The sequence below is a fragment of the Ambystoma mexicanum genome, chromosome 2q (genome assembly GCF_040938575.1).
Source record: "Ambystoma mexicanum isolate Mex_15411 chromosome 2q, UKY_AmexF1_1, whole genome shotgun sequence".
Taxonomy (NCBI): domain Eukaryota; kingdom Metazoa; phylum Chordata; class Amphibia; order Caudata; family Ambystomatidae; genus Ambystoma; species Ambystoma mexicanum.
The window spans coordinates 455,952,431-455,970,567 of record NC_090924.1 but is presented as its reverse complement, the minus strand read 5'-3'; the positions used below and the strand labels follow the sequence as shown (position 1 = coordinate 455,970,567).

Below are 18,137 nucleotides of genomic sequence, written 5' to 3'. Positions count from 1 at the left end.
AATACATTGAAATACGACACAGGTGGTTGGCTTCAATATACAAAAAGCAGAGCATTAGGAGTACCAAAGAGGCTTTGAATTTCTTTCTAAGGTCCCACTGCGATGTGGAGCTTAAGGCTCAATCGCAATTTTTAAAGAAAGCTTGGCACCTGGAAGGAAATGTTTATCGTAAGAGCGTCGGGAATGATTGCTTATCAAATGCTGTGTGTTTCAAATTCTTTTATATAGTAACATTGTTAACTGAATACTGGTATGTTCGGGACTTTGATGAGACATATTCCAGGATTTTATGAGGATATTGCGATTACCTTGCATGTTTTTATGTCTATTACTACACTGAAGCATCTGACATCAATGGGCATTCCAGATGCTCTTCTTTAAGTCATGCCACCCAAACCAAATACCCAAATACATTTTTTGTGTGGAGGAATGATGTTATCAATGAAACCCTGTGTGGAAGAAACATACCAGACTGCAAGTGAGCAGACACACAGCAGCGTCCTCCAGTGCATAAGGGAAAAAGGTTGCATTGTGTTAAAAAACAATGAAGAAACGACCTCCTGGAACCATTTTCACATGAAGTAAAGGCCTGAATAGCACTGTATTATGAAAAGAAAAACCACAGCTTTTGATATTGTTGATGGCTGGTAGTGGACCTATGTCGTGTTACAATTTGAACTAGCCCTGTCTTTTTTGCCAACGTTGCCTCACATGCTGGTAGTAGGTGCATACTTATTATGAGGACAACGAAACTACATCACCGCAGAATGCAAAGCGATCTGAGCTCAAAATAAAGATTTGGCCCAAGGGTAGTCACGTTGTAGTTTTGATTGTCACTTGCTAAGTATTTCCTAAATGCAAAATTAGGTGGCTTGGTGTTGTGGAAACATAATGTATTCCTACATATTTAGAACTCTGTAAACATGAGGAAATGAAACAGTGACATCTACACGTGGATAATGGCACAATTAAGCGTATAGCTAAACAGGGCACCTACATGTAAACAGCAATCATACAAATGTAGCTAGGAGCAAACGCCACCAAAACTAATGACAAATGTTGATGATGACTCTTTTCCAAGCAGTTTACAGTGATGCTCTTAAATTGCTGTTTCTGTACTTGACTGAAATAACACTGAATTCTCAGTGGAAGAGGAATGGAGAAATTGAATACGCACATTCAACTTTTGCTGGTGATGCAGAACTAAAAGTCATGCAGTGAGATGTGGTGAACAAAGGCTATTCATATTTGGAAAATACAACGTTTACATCAACATGGTTTCCACAGGAAAGCAGCAGTGTTTGCAATGAAAGGAAGATTGCAGTGTTTTTGAAGTTCAAATTAGCTGTAGGGAGACACTGGTTATAAACAAAGTGGCTGAATGTACACTTGGTTAATAGATTTGTATTACATTAGGAGCTGATTTACAGCTGCAGTTAAGTCATTACCTTTCAGAAGGCTGCTTAAAAATAACACCAGAAGGCTTACAACAGCACATAGTTTGATGTTACTGCATGAGACAGCTAACTCAAAAAGACCTTGGTGGGGTTGTTGTGTGGGGAGGAGTGGGTAGCAGGTGGTAATGGTCATTGGGATTTGCATGGCCGTGTCCAGTCAGTAGATGGGTAAAAATCCAAACAACATCCACAGGCTATAGGTACATTTTCACACTCCATTGCCCCTCTACCTGTACTTCTATGCCGCTGGTGGCTCTTGAGTGAGCACCACCTAATGGCCAAAACTAAAGAGTGTTCTTCCTGTGTTGGGTTTACAATCCCAGTCAGGTCCCTAGAGGTGAGACGACTGTGCAGAGTACTGCACCTACCTCATACCAACAGAATGCATTCTTATAAGAAATTTCTGTTTGTCAGGTTTCTAAAATTACCTCCAACTGGGAAAAGGACAGAGCTAGGAATAAGAGAAAGTTTACTTTTCATTTTATATTAAATTACTATTTTGCATGAAATCTGAAGTGCCCTGAACATTTTCAGAGGCACTGCCCTTACGTGAAACTCCCAGAGACTTCTGTGTTTCTCCATTAGTTCCTCCAACTGTTTTTCAAACTCCATCCTGAAATACAAGACCAAGCTGAGTGAAGCAAGCCTAGATATCCTGGGGCAGCACTGTTCACGTTCTTTTTACACATTTCAACTTGCTTTTCTGACATTACCATATAGCCTTTAAATGTTGTGGGCTGTCTGTAGTAAAAGCTAAAACATCTAGTCAGCATTAGAACTGGTTGGCATATCTAGTCTTATCAGATGATCCTGAGGACCTGATCTCACAATCCATCGATCTGGCCACCGTCAACAATCCGTATTTTCAGGGGGGACATTTTACTGCATTTTACCACAGTAAATGTGGGTTGTGCACCAGGGAAATGGGGATACAATTAGTGGAAGGTGGTAAGAGTGGCGATAATTGAGGTGCTTGAACAGGAGTAAAGGGGGATGGCTTCTCCATAGAAATACTGAGGTAAAATGCATGGAAATGTCTGAGGCCGCCAGATAGGGTATGTCCCTAATATCTTCTGCAAAGATGTTGATAGGCACGTAACATGATTTGCAATAAATGATACATTTTAAGCAGTGTCAGCAGAATGCTGGGCATCTATCGGACTTGGAAGTCATTATTCTATGCAGAAAAAGGTTTGGAAGATTGTCATTTCCCAATGCCATTGACTCAAATCAGCATGCCCTCAAATCCCATAACAATACCTGATACCAGTGACTCACTGAACAATGTACACACCTTTTAAATAGTTCCTCTTAAAGTATATTTGTGATCATTTGGTAGCACTAGCCTAACACCAAAGTGCAACAGAATGTGTGGATCCTATGCAGTTAAATATTCAGCACTGATTTGAGAAGAGAGAAAATGTAAAGACTCTGCACATTAGCCCATGGGGATGAGGGTTGAATAACTGGCAAATATAGACTAGACATTCCGGTTCTGGGGGAGGACAGACCCAGTTGTTCACAAAATGTCCAGCTGTGCCGACATTCTTCTGCAAAACAGTCAGTTTTAAGAAAAGGTTTTGAAACATGATTGTTATCAGAGAAATTCTCTCATAAATGGCAAGTGTAGATCAGGTTACCGTTGCAGGGAAGGCTGGCGAGGAAGAGAGTGTAAACATAAGCCTCTCTTACTGCTGACATAAGGTTACATGGCTAACACAAATTTAAACAAAGTGAAAAAAAGAGTTGAAAGATATCTGCAAAAGTTATACGACAATGGAGGAATCTCTATGATGGGGAGATTAAATAACAGGTTAATACAATAAAGGGTAGGTGCGAGGAGATGAAGGTGTGGAAGCACTAGATGTACACAGAGCTCTCAAGTGTCCCTTTGCCATTCCTCTGAAGGCCACCCAGTGCTGTTTTTGCCTACGGATTCTGGGACATGTAGTTTTTCCTTTTTCATTTTAACTTTAGGAAAGCATAATTCTTAGAAAAACAGAACTGGATGGCCTTCCCAAGCACAGCAAGGGAAAACCACGGTTACATCAGAATTCACCATCTTTAGAGACTGCAAATCTACCTGACAAAGCTAGAAATGAATTAAAATGTTACTGAAATCGTTATTATGGGCTAAAACTATTCTGAAAGAGCCTAAATATATCTTACATCTATCTAAATGAAGACAAATCTGATATACTCACTAGTCTGTGGGATTGACGCACTGTAAAGCGATGCATTATAAGTGTTTTGTGTGTGATATCACTTACATTTCGATTAACTTATCAATGCGACCCGCACTTGTTTACCAAGGCCATCTTGCGTCAATGTAAATTTCGACCTGGTCACGTTAAGTTTGATGGCCCTGTCAGCAATAAACCAGTGCCCCTGCTGGTGATGTAAGTGTACATCAGAGCAAAACATGATCACATAGCATTTATGCAATCAAGTGTCACCATGGAAATGCAGAAGTAGCTTTTGTCCTCAATAAATATCAACCCAGCATTTCTCAGTTTTCTCTTAATTTCCAAGTGTATGTCTCCTTGTTAGTTCTTTCTTTTATACACATTTTTTCACTTTGCCATATTACTTTCTACATCTTGTTGAATTTGCTATTTACTCAAACATCAGAGGACAAGTTTTACATTTTTTATGTTACTGATGCACCATGGTGTTTTTTTGAGGAATGCGTGTACGCGTCCATAGACACATGTTTCAACAATTTTCAACACAGAAAGCACGTGCCACTGTCTGCATGTATCCTAATAGCTCACTCCTGTTAAGTTTTTTTTACATCAATGAACTACTGAGTTTTACTAACTTTAATATTGTGAGATGGTTTTGTGATATGCATTTTCTCAACATATCCCTCTCGAATTGTTAATGTAACAAACTTTATTTGGACTCCTGTTAGTAGCAGGAAACTTTACTCTTGAGTAAGATTGTTTTATATGGTGCGTCTTCCTTGGTTTTTAATCGTGATTCCCACTTATTTAACAGTGCTCTCGGCGTAGGCCAGGCCCACCTCTCTCTCCACTCCCCCTGCCCGCCCATACTGCTGGGGATTGGTCCATGTCGGTCAACACTTGGCCGGATCAGCTGTCCCGTGCACCGGGTTCCAGTGCCCATTTGAACTCCTGCTACCAGAGTGAAACTTCTCTGTTGGGTAAGATTTGTTAGATTTTTGAGTGGCTTCCCTGGTTTTCAACTGTGCTTCTCATTTATTGCACAGTGCTCTCATCGAGGTAGGCCAGGCCCACCTCTCTCCACTCTCCCTGCCCGCCCACACTGCTGGGGATTGGTCCGTGTTGGATGACATGTGAACAGAGCAGCACAATGTTAGAGGCTCCTGCGAGGCAGCCTTGCCCGGCAACCGGCTAAGGGCCAAGGCGAAGGGCACCTCCAGGGTTTTAAGTGGGCCTGGGGCGAGCATCGGCAGGCTCATAAATATCGTTCTGAGGCGGGACCCTCTGGGGCTCACTAATCTCCCCTGGCAGTCCCGGCCTGTAGAGGACAAGGCTTTTTTTCTAAATCCTGAAGTTCTCGCTCATGTGCGAGAGCTTCAGACTTAAGAAAAAAATGCCTTTCATCCATAATGGTGGCGCCGGCACCTACGAGGCATCCCTTCAAGCAAGAGTTGCCTGTGGGCCGGTGTAATGTCACTTTTTGCTATCTGTCAGAAAATCCTATCATAGGAAAATCTGACAGGAATTGTAATGTCATTTTTTGCTACCCGTCAGAAAATTCTACCGTCAGCAGGCATTGGGCAAGCCACCCAGGGGGAGGAAAAAGTGACGGGTAGGAAAATCTTACAACCTAACCTGTCATTTTTTCCTACCCGTCACAAAATCCTACCGAGAGCAGGAATTGGGCATCCCACCCAGGGGTAGGAAAAAGTGACGCTTAGGAAAATCTAACAGCCTGACCTGTCATTTTTTCCTACTTGTCAGAAAATACTACCGAGAGCAGACATTGGGCAACCCACCCAGGGGTAGGAAAAAGTGACTACCAGGCATTGGGCAACCCACTCAGGGGTAGGAAAATGTGACGGGGTAGGAACATCTGACAGCCTGACCTGTCATTTTTTCCTACCCGTCAGAAAATCCTACCGAGAGCAGGCATTGGGCAACCCAACCAGGAGTAGGAAAAAGTGACGGGGTAGGAAAATCTGACAACCTGATCTGTCATTTTTTCCTACCCGTCAGAAAATCCTACTGAGGGCAGGCATTGGGCAACCCACCAAGGGGTAGGAAAAAGTGACTGGGTAAGAAAATCTGACAGCATGACCTGTCATTTTTTCCTACCCGTCAGAAAATCCTACCGAGAGCAGGCATTGGGCAACCCACCCAGGGGTAGGAAAAAGTGACGGGGTAGGAAAATCTAACAGTCTGACCTGTCATTTTTTCCTACCCAGCAGAAAATCCTACACAGAGCAGGCATTGGGCAACCCACCCAGGGGTAGGAAAAAGTGACGGGGTAGGAAAATCTGACACCCTGTCATGTCATTTTTTGCTACCCGTCAGAAAATCCTACTAAGAGCACTTTTTGACCGTGTGCAAGGAAAGTGGGGGTACATTTCAACGGCTAGGTACTAGGCACTGCATGATACATTGGTGGTTTATTTACACTTAGGGCCTCATCACGAGTTGGGCTATAGCCCTTAAATGCGGTAGTAACGGTATTACCGCTGCATTTAAGGGCTGGCCCTATCAAGAGTTCGGCGGTAAATCAGCTGTTTTACCTCCAGCTTGTTTCTGGAGGTGAAAATCTCTGTTTTCGGCGGTATTACAGCTTGCTGTATTAGCCCCCAGTATTAGCACTGAAAATTCCCCATTGGATCCAATGGACCCAATCAGGAATGGGGATTTACCGTTAAGGCCCAACCTGTGATCTGGTGGTAATACCACCGGACCAGTCAGTGCTAGGGCTATTACAGTCAGCGGTATTACAGCCGGGGATACAGCCCAACTCTTGATGAGGCGAAGTCTAAAATGGCACATTAATATATGTTTCATTGGGTACAAGCCGAATGGCTCAGTCCAGAGGCCTGCTTCGTAGTGCGCAAGGTCCTCTTACATCACGACTGATGAAGTACTAGCCATGACCAGTCCCTTGGAACCCATCACTGGGAAAGTGAAAAATGTGGGGCGCATACCTGGTCAAGATACACAATGTTATATTCTATGGTATGGTGGTATTTCTCTTACAGGTAAACCCTGCCCCCTAAGATCCGAGGTGGGTAGCCTGTGATTACCTGCCCCATCTGGACCTTAGACACTTGGCCCGGAATACCTCTGTGCCCTTATGCTGCTCCACCCACCAAAGATGCCATAGTCATTGCTGCTGCAGTGGCTGAGGCTGTTAAAGTAACTATGGTGTGCCAATCTCCATCCCATTTGGTTACAGAACATGGAACCTACACTAGATTACAACCTTTTCTCAGGCACGCAACCTGTACCTAAAGGAGAGGAGGGCTATGAACTATGGGCAGATCTCACTCAGCTTATGCTACACGACTGGAAAGTGTCTGACCAAGAAAAGAGACGACGAGTAATGAGGCCTTGAGAGGGCCTGTACTGCAGATGGTACAGTCCCTTCGAGCATTGAGTCCTGATCCAACTTCCCAGCAAGTGATTGGCGCCCTGGAGGGAGCTTTTGGCACTACTGAGCTAGGAGAGGACTTAATGATGAGGTTTTATGCCACCTCTCTGAAACTGCGAGAGAAGTTGTCTGATCATCTGGTGAGGATTGAGCACATTTTATGCCTAGGCCACCATAGAGGAGGAGTAGAGACTTACCGATTGAACCAATGGCGATTGAAGCAACTACTTGGAGGGGGCAAGGAAGCCGCTATACCCATACTGCAACTGAGGCTGTGGGAGAAACTGGATACACCTCCATCCTATGAGGAACTACTAAAGTCCATTAGGGCCCTGGTAGAAAAAACAGGTGATATCAATGTACAGAGCCAGCCAGTACAAGGCAGGATCCAAACGCCCAACAATACCATTTCTGAGCAGAAGCAGATTGGAGAACTGCAACAGCTAGTCAGGAAACTACAGACTCAGTTCACGACCCGGGAAAGCCCGATTGCAAACCAAAATCGAGGCAGAGATGGTTTCCCATCATCCCGAGAACGGGTGTATCGATGAGCACAAGAGCCTTGAATATTTTCCCCAATCTTCTGCACCGTTACCACCATGGAGATTTTGCCATTCATGTGGGGATGAACGCCACTCAACTCGACCGTGTGACCGAGACCCAGATTATGCCAGAGTAGCTGCTCGCTTTAATGCTCTTAAATCCACTTCCGGCCCGGGCATTGTCAGGAAACGCACAGGAGGTTGTAGCAGAGGAGCAGCTAGAACATAGACTACAGGAGTCAGCTCCGCAGAAACTAACTCCAGCAAATCAACAAGGACATCACATCCAAGGCTACAGACTATCCCGTATCCAAGTAGGGCTCAGGAGGGTCCCACAGGTGACCATCTCCGTCTAGTTAATGAGGTCACTAACACCACAGATGTGCTGCCAGCAAGCTGCAACAGACTACGGACTCAAGCACTGCTCCATCGAGGCAATCCAGCAGGTCTCATCGGGCCCACCATGACCATCCCAGTTGATCTTGAGGGGCAGAGGACCACAGCATAACTGGACAGTGGCTCCCAGGTCACCATCGTGTATGAGCCCTACTATCACTAACATATGTCGCATCTGCCATTAGAACCATTGGAGGGGCTAACTCTGATGGGGGTGGGAGATGCCGCCTGTCAATACCTGGGATATACATGTGTGAAAATCCATTTAAATCGAGAAGTGGTTGGGCGAAAACCACCTTGGCATTAGTGTACACCACAAGGAACCCAAATCCGGAGGTACCCCTAGTCATGGGCACATCCTCAGCTCTGTTGGGCACGCTAGTCAAGATGTGTATGGAAATGGCCGGTCCACAGTTTGCAACAGGCCTACCTCAAGAAAGGCATGGAGAAGCAGGATCAGCATGATGGCCAACGTGAGAAAGATCATCTACAAGACCAGCTGTCCATGTGGGCAGATGTTTTTTCAACCAGTGACTGGGACTTAGGTGAAGCCAAGGGGATGAAGCATCACATCCGTTTAAGTGATGTCACCCCATTCCAAGAGAGGTCACAGAGACTAGCACCGGCTGATATGTATCATCCAGGAATCCAAAAGCCCTTATGTTTCCCCTATAGTGGTGGCATGAAAGAAAAACAATGATGTGTGACTGTGAATTGATTACCGGCACCTAAACAGCAGAACAGTCCCCGATCAATACACCACACATCAAGTGGACAAGGCTCTTCACTGTCTGGTTGGGAGCAAATGGTTCTCAGTCCTAGATCTATGGAGTAGGTATTATCAAATTCCTATGCTGCCCAAAGACAAAGAAAAGACTGCATTCATCTGCCCGTTGGGGTTCTACCAGTTTACTCGAATGACACAGGGGATATCGGGAGTGCCTACCACTTTTCAACGCCTGATTGAAAGAACTGTGAGTGACATGAATCTACTCAAGGTTCTGGTCTACCTGGATGATGTTTTTGGATGGACCTTAGAAGAACATCACCAAAGGCTAATGAAGGTTTTGGATCGAATCCAGCAGCAGTTGCTGAAGGTGTCCTTGGATAAGTGCCAGTTTTGTCAAACCAGTGTAATGTATATTTGCCATGTGGTGTCAGCCGAAGGATCCAGCCAAGTTGGAAGCTCTCGAAACCTGGCCCGCCCACAGAATCTGCAGGAGATGAGAAGCTTCCTGGGGTTCTGAAATTATTATCGAAGGCTTGTGCAAGGGTTCGCCAACATAGCAGTGCTTTATCATGCACTTCCCCCAAGCTGTGGTGGGTCCCTGACCCTGATTGGCAGCCCTAGTATCATCCCACCAGGTACTGCGACAAAGAAGTACAGCCTGGATGCACTCCCAGGCTGTGGTGGGTCCCGACCCTGACTTGCAGATCTGGTTTCCTCCACTACTATATGCCACCACACAAACAAAGACTTGGTTCCCTCGCATGCCAAGTACTATGCTTATAGGTTTTGCTGTCCCAGTTCTCTTTATAGTCTCATGCTTTGAGGGGCTGACTTAGTTTGTTTTCTGACCAAGTACTTGCACACGTAAGATCAGGTCCTCTTCCTTCTTGTAACCACAAAAGTGATGGATGGAAGGTTTTGAATGAATCTGTACCACTGGCATTGGTCTGGACAACCTTCCACACCATTGTTTTTTTGCCCGTAGCGCCATTGCAAAAGGGATCCAGCCATATGCAAATCATTCAGGTACTGTCACCAATGGTAGCAGCCCAGCCCGTACTGCTAGGCCGTGTCCCCTCTGCACAGAAACACAAGCAATGCCAGACATGTTTTGGCCATGTTGGGCCTCCTCAGTGAGGTGCAGACTGGTTCCCTATGGCGTAGCGAGTAAGGGACCCACGTCTGGCCATACCATCTCTCACATAGTGAGATAAACTATAACCACAAAACTGATGGGTAGAAGGTTTTGAATGAATCTGTACCACTGGCATTGCTCTGGGCAACCTTCCTCTCCACCGTTTTTTAGCCCGTCTGCACCATTGCAAAATGGGTCCAGCCATCAGTCAGGTACTACCACCAATGGTAGCACCCCAGCCACAACTGCAAGGCCAGGTCCCCTCTGCACAGAAACTCTTCCTTCTTGATCTACGTCTGAACTGTACGGATCCCAGACTCTGTTCTGTGTGTAATTGGCCTTCGTTATGTTCACAGGGCTCCCAGCACCTCCCGCTCTTCCACGTACCTTGGTTGCTGGTGCATGATGCTCTTGATGCTTCCTGTATGCCTGCCATCAGTGGTGGGGCTTCCCCTGCTTCCTCTCTCCTCTCTGGCATTTGTTGGCTCCGTCATACCAGGTTTGCTCTCGTCGGCGCGGGACTGTCCGTCCCCAGTTGCTGACCTTCAGGGTTGCCAGGAGCGCTTCCCATGCTGCACACCACGCGGCCTCTGCACACCAGCAGGCTCCACGGCTCCCTGGTCTGCCTTCCTTCTTCCCTGTGTGTTCTCCGACTCATGCTTCCTCCAGGCAGGCTTCACACTTTGTCAAGTCCCTCTTCCTTTTTAACTTGTCTTGACTTGACCGGTTGTCAAGAACCTCTAGAGGGCATGTTCTGGTATCAATAGGCACTCTGTATTGCTCCGTGCCCCCTGGTCGTTCCAGTACTGAGTGGGCCATGATGTTGTGACTCACTAGGGATCTGCTTCGCCTCAGTACTCTCTAGTATGGTTGGTCTACAAAAACACATAGTGTAAGATGATAAAGGTGTAGAGAGAGAAGTTAAAGAAGAGGTGGGGTCATGGTAGGCAAGAGTTCTAGGGTCAGGTGACTGGCGGGGATACTGCATTCTCCCAGGGCCATCACTGGTCTCATGGTTGGTCTCCCTCCCCATGCAATCCTCTCGCTCAGAACCAACCCCTCGGGGACTATCGGGTAGTGGACTCACCCACCTGGGCACATGAGAAGGTGCTCCCCCTGTGGAAGCAGTGACGACACCCTGAGATTTGTCACAATACATAGAAGAAAGGTTTGCTAGTGTGTGATGGCTCTGTGGACCACCTGTGAAAGGAACATAGCAGACTCACTGAACTGACATATGATTGTTATTTGCATTAACTGTGATAGGCACATAGCCGACATACTATCATATAATGGCTTTGTGTACCACCTTTGATAAACACATTGCCGACACACTCGCTGATGTGTGGTGACTCTATATGTACATAGCAAAGAGACTTGCTAACTTGTGATATTTGTGTGCATATACTGCGATAGAAAAGACATAGACTTGCTGACCTGTCAGGGCGCCCGTGTTTAACCAGTGATAGATAAAGTGCAGATGGATTCACTAATGTGGGAGTGCATCATATATAATTGGTAGAGAGTAGGCAGGTGTAACGCTTACCTCAGAAACTCTGCGGGAGCACTTCTCTGGAATTCTGTTTGGTGCTATTCTCTGGGTGCGTAGTTAATCTATGCAGTCTGGTGATCTACAAAAAACATTCAGTAATCCTTAGTATACTAGTCTAATGCACCCGTTCAGGAATTATCTCTCATACCCTTCGGGAAGCGTTACCTGTAGTTTGTTTTTTGGGAGCTCTCCATCCTGCTTCTACGCAGGGGCGCTTGTTCTTAAGAAGGGAAATGAAATGCGATTTTCTGAGGGAAGGAAGGATGGCAGGTGTGCGTGACTTGCAAAAAATTGGGGATGATAGGAATTGATAAGGAATTAGATACTATTGATAAGCTGTTCCACTATATTGACGTGCATGAACACCTAGTCACATCCAACCCAACTATGAGGAGCAACTCAATCTGTGTGTGAACAATTGGCCAGAAAAAATGGTTAACTGCAGAGATAAAGTATAATTCTTTTTCACATTTAACGTGTGGTGTATGCTAACTTGTGAAGAAGACTTTCCACAACCAACTACATGACTCTAGTAGTTTTACTGACTGGAAGCAACTGTAACATTTCCCCAGAATTGACGACTCACAACCTTGTCACCAAAATATTAATACTACCTAGCATGTGTGGAAGGGCTGACTGACAGGGGAACAACTTATTACTGTTGTTACAAAACCATGAAACTCCGCTGACTGAAAAGGCACGCTAAAAAACAAGGGCGCAACAACATAAACAGCCAATACTTGCGGTAACTGTCGCTTGACGAAAACTACAGGCTTCAAACTGCTGAAGGAGATTTGCAAATGTTCCGCTGACAGGAATGAGCGCGGCAAATGTATTGAGGTAACCGTGAAGGCAACTTACAAGAATGTTGCCTAAAATCAGACACCAGGGAAATACTGTGGAAGTGACGGGAAATGTACTCTAACTACAGAGGGAAAATTATGGAACCATGACAGGAGATCATAAGAGTGGGCTGAGGAAAACTGTGACGAGAACCGGAGCCGCGGTAAGCGTACACTGCAAAGCAGACGACGCGAAGCGCGGAGCAGGCGAAAGGAGGGACTTATATATGCTGTGAGTGTGAAGCACTAGACCATGACGGTTACTTTCCATAGAACCCCTTAAGCCGCCATCTTAGGTGATGAGGAAGTGTCTTTCCCCCCATAGCCTAAACATGGTTCTTTCCGTGTTACGGACCAAGCATGATAAGCCATGGTCCACGAAATCTTAGAGGCTAATCTAGGGGCATGACCCAAGCTCATGACAGTATTCCCCCCCAAAACCCCTCCTAAGTCGGCATTCCCCTTGGTGGGCTTGCACGGGTTATTTCTATGAAAGGCTCTCAACAATCTAGGCGCATGTATATTCTCTTGGGGTTCCCATGTTCTATCCTGAGGACCATACCCCTTCCAGTCCACCAAATAGAACAACTTCTTGCGCACCACCTTGGAATCCAGAATAGCCTTGACTTCATACTCTGGCTGGTCAGTCTCAACTTCCATTGGGGCTGGAACTTCATGAATTCTGGTATTCGGGCTGACTGGCTTCAACAGGGAAACATGAAACACTGGATGGATTTTCAAATTTTTGGGAAGAGTCAACTTCAAGGCCACAGGATTAATCACTTTTTCGATTGTAAATGGTCCCAGAAATCTTGGAAGGAATTTTCGTGACCCCTTCAATGTTAAGTTTTTGGTAGACAGCCACACTAAATCTCCAACCTTGTAATCGGGAGGGTTTTTTCTTTTGAGATCAGCAAATTTCTTCTGGGCCTCTTTGGCAACTAACAAATGCTCTCGTGCCTTGACCAGTGCGGTGGCAATTTTTTCATGCAGAGTTTTCACAGCTGGCATTTCTAAGGATTCAGGAGGATCATAGGCAGATGTCCGAGGGTGCCGGCCATATAAGGTAAAAAATGGACTTAAACCTGTAGAGGCGTGCACAGAGTTGTTGTAAGCGTATTCAGCTACCCACAAGATATTAAACCAGGTGTCTTCAGACTGATGCAACATACATCGGAGGTATTGTTCCAAGGTTTGATTAGTTCTCTCGGTTTGTCCGTCCGTTTGGGGATGATGACTGGTGGACAAGCGAATCTCCACCTTGGCCAGTTCGCAGCATTTTTTCCAGAATTTAGAAACAAACTGGCTTCCTCGATCAGACACTACTATTGATGGAAAACCATGGAGTTTTACTACATTCTCCAAGAAGGTTTTAGCCAGAGCCGATGCTGTAGGTAACCCTTTCAGCGGTATTACAGCCGGGGATACAGCCCAACTCTTGATGAGGCGAAGTCTAAAATGGCACATTAATATATGTTTCATTGGGTACAAGCCGAATGGCTCAGTCCAGAGGCCTGCTTCGTAGTGGGCAAGGTCCTCTTACATCACGACTGATGAAGTACTAGCCATGACCAGTCCCTTGGAACCCATCACTGGGAAAGTGAAAAATGTGGGGCGCATACCTGGTCAAGATACACAATGTTATATTCTATGGTATGGTGGTATTTCTCTTACAGGTAAACCCTGCCCCCTAAGATCCGAGGTGGGTAGCCAGTGATTACCTGCCCCATCTGGACCTTAGACACTTGGCCCGGAATACCTCTGTGCCCTTATGCTGCTCCACCCACCAAAGATGCCATAGTCATTGCTGCTGCAGTGGCTGAGGCTGTTAAAGTAACTATGGTGTGCCAATCTCCATCCCATTTGGTTACAGAACATGGAACCTACACTAGATTACAACCTTTTCTCAGGCACGCAACCTGTACCTAAAGGAGAGGAGGGCTATGAACTATGGGCAGATCTCACTCAGCTTATGCTACACGACTGGAAAGTGTCTGACCAAGAAAAGAGACGACGAGTAATGAGGCCTTGAGAGGGCCTGTACTGCAGATGGTACAGTCCCTTCGAGCATTGAGTCCTGATCCAACTTCCCAGCAAGTGATTGGCGCCCTGGAGGGAGCTTTTGGCACTACTGAGCTAGGAGAGGACTTAATGATGAGGTTTTATGCCACCTCTCTGAAACTGCGAGAGAAGTTGTCTGATCATCTGGTGAGGATTGAGCACATTTTATGCCTAGGCCACCATAGAGGAGGAGTAGAGACTTACCGATTGAACCAATGGCGATTGAAGCAACTACTTGGAGGGGGCAAGGAAGCCGCTATACCCATACTGCAACTGAGGCTGTGGGAGAAACTGGATACACCTCCATCGTATGAGGAACTACTAAAGTCCATTAGGGCCCTGGTAGAAAAAACAGGTGATATCAATGTACAGAGCCAGCCAGTACAAGGCAGGATCCAAACGCCCAACAATACCATTTCTGAGCAGAAGCAGATTGGAGAACTGCAACAGCTAGTCAGGAAACTACAGACTCAGTTCACGACCCGGGAAAGCCCGATTGCAAACCAAAATCGAGGCAGAGATGGTTTCCCATCATCCCGAGAACGGGTGTATCGATGAGCACAAGAGCCTTGAATATTTTCCCCAATCTTCTGCACCGTTACCACCATGGAGGTTTTGCCATTCATGTGGGGATGAACGCCACTCAACTCGACCGTGTGACCGAGACCCAGATTATGCCAGAGTAGCTGCTCGCTTTAATGCTTTTAAATCCACTTCCGGCCCGGGCATTGTCAGGAAACGCACAGGAGGTTGTAGCAGAGGAGCAGCTAGAACATAGACTACAGGAGTCAGCTCCGCAGAAACTAACTCCAGCAAATCAACAAGGACATCACATCCAAGGCTACAGACTATCCCGTATCCAAGTAGGGCTCAGGAGGGTCCCACAGGTGACCATCTCCGTCTAGTTAATGAGGTCACTAACACCACAGATGTGCTGCCAGCAAGCTGCAACAGACTACGGACTCAAGCTCTGCTCCATCGAGGCAATTCAGCAGGTCTCATCGGGCCCACCATGACCATCCCAGTTGATCTTGAGGGGCAGAGGACCACAGCATAACTGGACAGTGGCTCCCAGGTCACCATCGTGTATGAGCCCTACTATCACTAACATATGTCGCATCTGCCATTAGAACCATTGGAGGGGCTAACTCTGATGGGGGTGGGAGATGCCGCCTGTCAATACCTGGGATATACATGTGTGAAAATCCATTTAAATCGAGAAGTGGTTGGGCGAAAACCACCTTGGCATTAGTGTACACCACAAGGAACCCAAATCCGGAGGTACCCCTAGTCATGGGCACATCCTCAGCTCTGTTGGGCACGCTAGTCAAGATGTGTATGGAAATGGCCGGTCCACAGTTTGCAACAGGCCTACCTCAAGAAAGGCATGGAGAAGCAGGATCAGCATGATGGCCAACGTGAGAAAGATCATCTACAAGACCAGCTGTCCATGTGGGCAGATGTTTTTTCAACCAGTGACTGGGACTTAGGTGAAGCCAAGGGGATGAAGCATCACATCCGTTTAAGTGATGTCACCCCATTCCAAGAGAGGTCACAGAGACTAGCACCGGCTGATATGTATCATCCAGGAATCCAAAAGCCCTTATGTTTCCCCTATAGTGGTGGCATGAAAGGAAAACAATGATGTGTGACTGTGAATTGATTACCGGCACCTAAACAGCAGAACAGTCCCCGATCAATACACCACACATCAAGTGGACAAGGCTCTTCACTGTCTGGTTGGGAGCAAATGGTTCTCAGTCCTAGATCTATGGAGTAGGTATTATCAAATTCCTATGCTGCCCAAAGACAAAGAAAAGACTGCATTCATCTGCCCGTTGGGGTTCTACCAGTTTACTCGAATGACACAGGGGATATCGGGAGTGCCTACCACTTTTCAACGCCTGATTGAAAGAACTGTGAGTGACATGAATCTACTCAAGGTTCTGGTCTACCTGGATGATGTTTTTGGATGGACCTTAGAAGAACATCACCAAAGGCTAATGAAGGTTTTGGATCGAATCCAGCAGCAGTTGCTGAAGGTGTCCTTGGATAAGTGCCAGTTTTGTCAAACCAGTGTAATGTATATTTGCCATGTGGTGTCAGCCGAAGGATCCAGCCAAGTTGGAAGCTCTCGAAACCTGGCCCGCCCACAGAATCTGCAGGAGATGAGAAGCTTCCTGGGGTTCTGAAATTATTATCGAAGGCTTGTGCAAGGGTTCGCCAACATAGCAGTGCTTTATCATGCACTTCCCCCAAGCTGTGGTGGGTCCCTGACCCTGATTGGCAGCCCTAGTATCATCCCACCAGGTACTGCGACAAAGAAGTACAGCCTGGATGCACTCCCAGGCTGTGGTGGGTCCCGACGCTGACTGGCAGATCTGGTTTCCTCCACTACTATATGCCACCAGACAAACAAAGACTTGGTTCCCTCGCATGCCAAGTACTATGCTTATAGGTTTTGCTCTCCCAGTTCTCTTTATAGTCTCATGCTTTGAGGGGCTGACTTAGTTTGTTTTCTGACCAAGTACTTGCACACGTAAGATCAGGTCCTCTTCCTTCTTGTAACCACAAAAGTGATGGATGGAAGGTTTTGAATGAATCTGTACCACTGGCATTGGTCTGGACAACCTTCCACACCATTGTTTTTTTGCCCGTAGCGCCATTGCAAAAGGGATCCAGCCATATGCAAATCATTCAGGTACTGTCACCAATGGTAGCAGCCCAGCCCGTACTGCTAGGCCGTGTCCCCTCTGCACAGAAACACAAGCAATGCCAGACATGTTTTGGCCATGTTGGGCCTCCTCAGTGAGGTGCAGACTGGTTCCCTATGGCGTAGCGAGTAAGGGACCCACGTCTGGCCATACCATCTCTCACATAGTGAGATAAACTATAACCACAAAACTGATGGGTAGAAGGTTTTGAATGAATCTGTACCACTGGCATTGCTCTGGGCAACCTTTCTCTCCACCGTTTTTTAGCCCGTCTGCACCATTGCAAAATGGGTCCAGCCATCAGTCAGGTACTACCACCAATGGTAGCACCCCAGCCACAACTGCAAGGCCAGGTCCCCTCTGCACAGAAACTCTTCCTTCTTGATCTACGTCTGAACTGTACGGATCCCAGACTCTGTTCTGTGTGTAATTGGCCTTCGTTATGTTCACAGGGCTCCCAGCACCTCCCGCTCTTCCACGTACCTTGGTTGCTGGTGCATGATGCTCTTGATGCTTCCTGTATGCCTGCCATCAGTGGTGGGGCTTCCCCTGCTTCCTCTCTCCTCTCTGGCATTTGTTGGCTCCGTCATACCAGGTTTGCTCTCGTCGGCGCGGGACTGTCCGTCCCCAGTTGCTGACCTTCAGGGTTGCCAGGAGCGCTTCCCATGCTGCACACCACGCGGCCTCTGCACACCAGCAGGCTCCACGGCTCCCTGGTCTGCCTTCCTTCTTCCCTGTGTGTTCTCCGACTCATGCTTCCTCCAGGCAGGCTTCACACTTTGTCAAGTCCCTCTTCCTTTTTAACTTGTCTTGACTTGACCGGTTGTCAAGAACCTCTGGAGGGCATGTTCTGGTATCAATAGGCACTCTATATTGCTCCGTGCCCCCTGGTCGTTCCAGTACTGAGTGGGCCATGATGTTGTGACTCACTAGGGATCTGCTTCGCCTCAGTATGGTTGGTCTACAAAAACACATAGTGTAAGATGATAAAGGTGTAGAGAGAGAAGTTAAAGAAGAGGTGGGGTCATGGTAGGCAAGAGTTCTAGGGTCAGGTGACTGGCGGGGATACTGCATTCTCCCAGGGCCATCACTGGTCTCATGGTTGGT

At 46.7% G+C, this 18,137-nt stretch overlaps 1 protein-coding gene across 1 annotated transcript in view; it reads right to left on the bottom strand.

Annotated features, from left to right (window-relative positions):
* LOC138568762 (synaptonemal complex central element protein 1-like) overlaps positions 1 to 18,137 on the bottom strand; it is a 1,666,397-nt gene that overhangs the window by 324,553 nt on the left and 1,323,707 nt on the right. The window contains exon 8 of the mRNA XM_069646543.1: positions 2,007 to 2,070. Coding sequence (XP_069502644.1) covers positions 2,007 to 2,070 — 64 coding nt within the window. The remainder of the gene's footprint in view (positions 1 to 2,006; positions 2,071 to 18,137) is intronic.